Consider the following 7,545-nt stretch of genomic DNA (forward strand, 5'->3'; position numbering starts at 1 on the left):
TTCTTTGGCAATGAATGTTTGTGGCTTACCCTCCTTGTGAAGGGTGTCCATGATTGTCTTCTGGACAACTGTCAGATCAGCAGTCTTCCCCATGATTGTGTAGCCTAGTGAACCAAACAGTGACCATTTTGAAGGCTCAGGACACCTTTGCAGGTGTTTTGAGTTGACTAGCTGAGTGACATGTCACCATATTCTAATTTATTGAGATAGTGATTTGGTGGGTTTTTGTTAAATGTGGGCCAAAATCATTACAATTAAAAGACCCAACGGCTTAAACTACTTCAGTCTGTGTAGACAGAATTTATATAATACACGAGTTTCACTATTTGAGTTGAATTACTGAAATAAATGGACTTTTCCACGATATTCTAATTTATTGAGATGTACCTGTAGACTCAAAGTACAAATCAGAGAATCTTTTCTTCTGTTAAAGGCAGTTTTTAACTCCCTGCTGTTGCCAAGTGCTGCTCAAGGGGGATTTGTTGGGTTTTTACTCTATAATAATAATCATAGTAAGGGCTAGACCTGACTCTGTCTAAATTTGACTGGTTGATGAAGGCATACAATCACAAATGTTGTGATTTGGCGCTATACAAATAAAACTAAATTGAATGGAGTGATGTTCACACAGTGCACAGAGCTGCAGCAGCCCGGAGGCCTGGTTTGAGCAGTCAGTGACACTGACAGGCACACCGCCTGAGAATTCCTGGGCCATCAGAAAGTATTATCTCCAGAAAATCCCCAGAAGTTAGACCTAGGTTCTGCTGGTCAAAACAAGTAATGTTCCAAAGCCTCTTCTTGTACGCCATCAGAATCTTAGCATGTGATGTCACAAATACTGCTTGTGATGGATAGAAAATACAGACTGAACATTTGTCTCAAGCCAAATTTAACTGCAGGGGACTAAAATATTAGTTATAAGGTTTTCCTAAAATTGCGAACACAGCAAAAGTGGAAGGAAAACGGGAGCATTAAAGAGGAGGACAGAGGGACGAGTGAGTGTGATAACACGTGAAACTCACAGGTGGCAGCGATCTCCTTTGATGCCCTTGGTGGTGCAGAAACACTTGCCATTGTTGTGGTTGCACATACTGGCATGGCCGTTACACTTGCAGGCTGTAAAAAAAAAAAAAAAAAAAAAAACATGAAACATTGAATTGTAAAAAATTAAAAGCACCTCATTGAAGCAGTACAGTTTTTTTTTTCCATTTAATGACTGCTATTACTCCAAATGACAAACTGCTCCAGGATAATGAATGTATTACATTATATGGAAGGCGACAGATTGACTCTCTAGTGTAATGTGCAGTATGTGTGTAGCTAGCACTGCCATAAAGTGCACGAGTCTGGACATGTTAAACAATCACTGACATGATAAAACAAACATACTGCATTATAATGTGAATCAGGTAGAAGTGATCCAACTCAAACTACATTTGTATACATCCCCAAGATGCAGCCAGATGTTCCCGGTTCATCCTCACTACACATCTGGGTGTACTGGGACTGACAGCCTCCCTACACCACCTAATCCAACTCACTGTCACATGGTGATGTGCTCAAGGCTCTGCTCTTCTCTTCAAAGTCTTCAAGACATAGAACCATAGATCCACTAATAACAAGTCAACTGTTGATCTTTGTTTCTAAATCCACTAACAAAGCTCTACCTGGTTTGAAGTCAGGAAGGCTGTTCCTCCAAAGCATCCCTCTCTACGTGCGTTTGTCATTCCTGACATTGGGTTTTAAGTTTGAGAAACACATCCAGTCTCCAAAAAGACCAGATACTTGATAATGCTATTCACTGCATGGGCAGGAGCAACAGTCAGAGCAACACTCCACTGCACAGATGCAACATCTCCTCCTCCGAGGAAAAGACGAGCAACAAAGAAAAAGTCCAGGAGTTTAGCACCAGAGTAAATTCTGTGCATACAGATGAACGCTGCACCTCCCACCGCCCCCAAAGGTGCCTTTGTGCATTCCATATCAGATGCCCATAGTCTATTAGGACTGGTGACTATAAAGACCAGTTTCATCACACCTGCACATTTCCCATTCTTTGCAATAATACCGTTTATCATTTTTAAAATTACTTGTCCTCCTGCTACAAACAGCTGAGAAATGTGAACAAATGTGTGTAACAGTGGGGGGCAGCTAGTGGAACAACACACCATGCTGTGATTTTATCATAGTTGTGCACACTTGCTATGTTGCTTATTTGTTCATTATCTCCTCTTTGGGGTATTGATCGCATTGTTTTTACTTATGCTCTTGGATTAAACTGATGTCAAGAATGTCATGATTAGCCTGTGAAGTAATACATGCCTTTAATGCCCCTGAGGAGCACTTAGATGTACAATCAGGAGGCAGAGAAACAGAAGCTTAAACAACAAATACACAATATTGACAAGATAAAGATAAGCAGGGAAACAGAGAGGCTTATTGAGTGGCTGTCCCTGATGAAGAACCAAGTGAATATATATTCCGGAAGGACACCTGGAGCGAAGAAAAAGAAAACATTCACTGTGGCCGTACTATATTGACTGATGGACTGACACTGTCAATATTAGCTGAGTAAATCTTCAATATCCCATGGGAGCAATTTATTATACAGCCAGGAATCAGATACAAAACTGAAGTGTAAAACACTGAAGTGTAAAAAAATAAGCTAAGCACTGAAAAACCGACTGGCTGAATAACCCATGGATACTCACGCTGACAGCTGCCCCCATTGGTCGGATCGCCATAGAAGCCTGAGATGCAGCTCTCGCAGTGTCGGCCAGTTGTCAGGTCCTCGCACTTCTCACACATACTCTCATTGACACACTGGCTGTGGCCATTACACTGACAAGCTGCCAAACAGGAAACAAAGCACATACTGCATGAACACTGGGGGGAAAAAAAAAACAGATTAATAAATAGCCCCAGGCCCAAACATAAATAGACTCTGCAAGTTAATTTGCAAGTGCATAAAGTGATGTGCAGTGTGGAATCTGTATAAGCTCTGAGCTGTCTGCTGGTGCCGCATGTCCTTAAATGACAAATAATGTTCATTTGATATTCTCTCTGACTGTCAGGACTATTTTCAAGACTTACTACACACAGCTAGTAACTGGTCGCTGGCAAGTACTTGTTAGCATCAATGAGTAACATTGGGCAAACATTTTCACATAATTTGGTTGTTAACCGAGATGAGTACTCGAGTTGGTGACTCGAGTCACACTACACTTGACTCAGACTTGTGAAAAATGACTCATGAACATTACTTTTCTTTTACCATTACAGCAGACGGAAAGGTTTGGTTTCACAACCTTCTCTAATCCCTCAATGCATCACAGTGATGCCCGAACAATGTACAACAAACAAGTGGCGCCAACTTGGTTGTGACAGGATATGTTGTAGACTTTGGAACAAAGGATTTCAAACCGCCTGCACTTAATGTATAAACAGCTTACTGTAGCTGTTCAGGGTAACATGTTGAACTCTGAGTCTCTGTAGCTGTTCAGGGTAACATGTTGAACTCTGAGTGTCTGCCAACACAGACCTTTTGTTGCTGGATCATTTTTACTTACTAAACCGAAAACCTGTTATGTACATGATAAATAATGGGGTGCTGATATTACAGTTATACACTTAGAGTTATACACTTGACAGTTTATGAAGTACACAAGGTAAAATCAATGTAGTGTAATACAGCAGCTCTGTAATAAATCCCCCCCCCTGTGAAGGTGATAATGTTCAGTTTGTGTTCAGACAGTTTGAGGTGTTGATTTGATCATTATGGAGGCAGCAGTTTGTGCTGCTGTTGAACTGCACTGTGTTATACAGAGCTGTTTCTGTTATTTAGCCTACTCTCATTGATATAAATGGGGTGGACAAAATAATAGAAACACCTTATAACAACACAATTCAAAATGATACAGCTGAATCTAAAATAGTTTGAACACAAACTGAGCATTATCTTCTTAATGAAGGAGGATTTATTACAGGACTGTTGGATTAGACTGACTTTGTTTTAGCTTGGTGTGCTTAATGAACAGCTGAGTGCACTGTCGTATCACAGGGTCAGTAAAGCTAAGGGACGTATCTAAACAGTCGGCACTCCATCCTCAGTTTGTTTTGGAAGTATATAATATCTGGATTTCGATTCAGTTTCCATACATCTTAGCTATAGCACTCACCACTGTGACATATATGAAAGGTCGGACGGTCATCACTTTAATTACTTGGAGGGAAACATTAGATTTAAGTCACTGGGCAAATGTGAATGCAGCTTTACTGCCTTAATGTCTCTGTCCTTTAAAAGCCCACCCCCAGTTTGTAATGCAGGATTTCTGGTACAAATTTATAGTCCTCAAACTGAAGCTGAGAAAACCCTGGGGACGTCGTTGGGTTGAGATGGGACTTCACCAGTGGCGTGCACTCCCCATGACACATCATTTCATCCTAATGTGTAAAATTGGTGGAATTTCACTTTAATTGTAAACAGATTTGCAGAAGCAGTATGTTTACAATACTTTAATAAAAAAAACTATTATATGTTTTATTACAAAACAAAAATAGCAGCCCTGGTGCCCCTACCTGGACAATGGATGAAGGACCAGTTGTATTTGGCCTCACTGGGACACATGCTAGCATTGAGGGCCGGCTGGGGGCTAGCAGGCAGACCGGGCAGGGTGGACGGAGCTGGGACCGAGGTCTGGAAAGGCCCGCGGTACGAGCCCTCTATGCACTGACCTTTGCCCGTGTTACTGGGGTCGGTGCACCAACCGCAGCCTGGCTGGTCCAGACACTGGCCACAGGTTCTGTAGCCAGAGCAATTCTCCGCTGCACCACAAAACAGCAATGGTTATTCTTCTACTGTCTCTGGCCTTTTTGCATTTTTCAAATTTTAACTGCAATGTTGGGTATAATCACATATCTACAACAGTAAACTCCTGCAAAAAGAAAAACCTGAGCGATGCTGCCCTGTACAACTAAGGGTCTCATTCTGTCTCTAGGAAACAGGGGTACCACCACATGTTGAGTGTTAGTGAGGTGCAGCCTTTTCAAAATGTTTAAATGAATAACACTCCCAGCACCTCTACAAGGCTCAACAGTTAATTATCTCACTCCCTAGCTACTAGCTACTTCATCTGCTTTTCATAGACATGTACTGATATTTTAATTCCTAACTCCCAGCTCTCCAGAGGTTTCTCTGCCTGTGGCTGTAAGCAACAATTTGTACTTAATTGACCTGCCAGGTTAAATAAATGGAAACCATGATCTGCTACACTGTACAAAAACAAAGACCAAGTCATTAAACTATTAATCGCCATCTGGACTCTGGGATTGGCCACAGTTAAACATGCTCAGCTACAAAAAAGGTAAAAACAAAACAAACCAAAAAACATTTATTTCAAACATTTAAAGGTGCTATGCTCCAGAGAGCTACACGTATTTAAAATGTTGCCTTTCAGGGTCGTTTTTAAGCCTGATGAAGAGGTCTACATATGCTCGAGTACTTGAGTACATTAACTGCAACTGGAGCTTTACGTGAGCAGACTTTAGATTTATGCTTTTATTTCTGTGTGGAGTCTCCCCTTTCCTAGACTGCAACTGGTGAATCCAGACCAAGAGGGTGGTGGTTATACATGTGGCCACTACAACTTAATCAGAAGTTTAAATAGTATATCGCAATATTTTCAAGTGTCAGACAGGAAGAGTTTTTGCAAGTGTTTCGCTCCACAGTAGCAATTTGTCTGAAATAGAACAAGACTGGGTAAGTGGAATAAGGAATGCACGGGGAGATGTGTACACACTCAAAAGTAAATATTGTATGTAAAATCAATGGGTTTAGACCCAAGAGAGGCTGATGCCACGGCTGCAAACAAACACCACAGAAAGATTATTACACTGAGACAAGATCAATGATGCTCAAGTCAAAAAGAGAGATTACAAAAAAAGTACATTGAATGAATTTTGATGGAATTTTTTTGGAGGTTATGGGCCATGGAGCAATCCTTTAGATTTTGGTGCTGATTTGGATCATTACTAAAGAATTAATAGATTCTTTACCATTGTGACACAAGGTCAATTTCTATATACAACTACAATGCAGTATGATCCACCACACACCAACGGTCTGATCTAGATCCAAGTGGTATTTCGGATCTGTTGATCCAGAATGTTCACGGAAAACTAGCTACTGTGAGACCTAGCACCAAACTAGCTGAAATGCTGCTGATTCAGTAGCGGGTCAATGAGTTCGACAGATCTTCAACAGCTGCTAAGCTAGGTCCTAAAGAAAATCGTTTTGCTTGAATAACCGTCAAACTACTAATGACATCATTTAGATTTTAAATGCTAAGGCCAGGTTTTCATAGTCAACGAACCACACTATGAAGCTCGAGCTATCGTGGGAATACTGCCTTTAGGGGGAAGCTGATCTGCTTTGGTGAAGGTTTGCACTCTGAGTCTAGTTCTTCATTTCACTAGACCTATACAATTTACTCAAAATATCTATATTTTGGTATTAAGAACCAGAATATTAGGAACACCTCTGAATATAATGTAGTCCAGTACAACTCTACCATTAACTATGACCCCAATAAAAAGCATCTAACTGAATTTATACATTTTGGGTGTCATCTCACCAACAGGAAAAACAACTGTCTACTCACAAACCTTTCTTTCTCATTTAACTCTGAACTCCTAATATCATTTTTAATTAAATTGTACCACACATATATTAATAGTGCAAATGCTCAGTATTCAGTATGCATATAGGTGTGGTGTGTTATGGCACAGCAGAAAAGACGACAAAAGCCATATTAAAATTGTAAATGAAAACAGAACGAGATATCTTACGTGGACAAGTGTTCATGGTGTACCACTCCATACACTGTCCGAAGGGGAAGGAGGCCACGTAGGCGTTGGAGTCAACACACTGCTTCATGTTGCTGCACCACATGCACTCCGAGCTGCTGCTGGTGCACTCACTGCAGGTGGTTCTCATGGCACAAGGTGTGCGGCACTGCTTGGCACTGTGGTTGGCTGAGGAACATTTTCAACAAGTTATTTTGGAGCCTGAATACAGAGAATATTAGCGTAGATCTCTCAGTGGGAGTCAGAGCCAGTCTGGAGGCGCTCTCCCGCTGAGCTCTACTGGACTGCCAACTGGTGCCAGCATTTTTTACATCTCATGATTGGTCAGCGTTCAAAATGTAATCTGTCCTTTCTCTAAACTCATGGCAAGAATTTAACATCACCTGATTTGACAAAGTGACCATCTCAAAAGATGTAAATGCTTCCCACAGGAGCACAGAACATGATTAGAATAATGTTAATAAAAGACCTCTATCCTATTTGACCCAAGTCTGGGCTTTAAGGGTAGTGTATTAACTTCCATGAATCAGCATGTAGTCTAACAGCCATTCTCTGATATGCCGACAATCAAAGTGTTGTGAACCCACCGGGGCGCTCACACAGGCTGCCATTCACTGGGTTGATGCAGGTTTGAGCTTTCAGTCCGCTGGATGCTGGCTCCGCCAGGTAGCCACAGAAGCC

General features: G+C 41.3%; 1 protein-coding gene across 1 annotated transcript in view; it reads right to left on the reverse strand.

The window, feature by feature from the left end:
* atrn (attractin) overlaps positions 1-7,545 on the reverse strand; it is a 129,741-nt gene that overhangs the window by 79,756 nt on the left and 42,440 nt on the right. Inside the window, exons 17-21 of the mRNA XM_020604154.1 lie at positions 7,452-7,545; positions 6,847-7,032; positions 4,579-4,824; positions 2,712-2,849; positions 1,023-1,116 (exon numbers count right to left, since the gene is read on the reverse strand). The exon at positions 7,452-7,545 is cut by the window's right edge and continues 27 nt beyond it. Coding sequence (XP_020459810.1) covers positions 1,023-1,116; positions 2,712-2,849; positions 4,579-4,824; positions 6,847-7,032; positions 7,452-7,545 — 758 coding nt within the window. The remainder of the gene's footprint in view (positions 1-1,022; positions 1,117-2,711; positions 2,850-4,578; positions 4,825-6,846; positions 7,033-7,451) is intronic.

This window comes from Monopterus albus, unplaced genomic scaffold (genome assembly GCF_001952655.1).
Source record: "Monopterus albus unplaced genomic scaffold, M_albus_1.0 scaffold64.1, whole genome shotgun sequence".
Taxonomy (NCBI): Eukaryota; Metazoa; Chordata; class Actinopteri; order Synbranchiformes; family Synbranchidae; genus Monopterus; species Monopterus albus.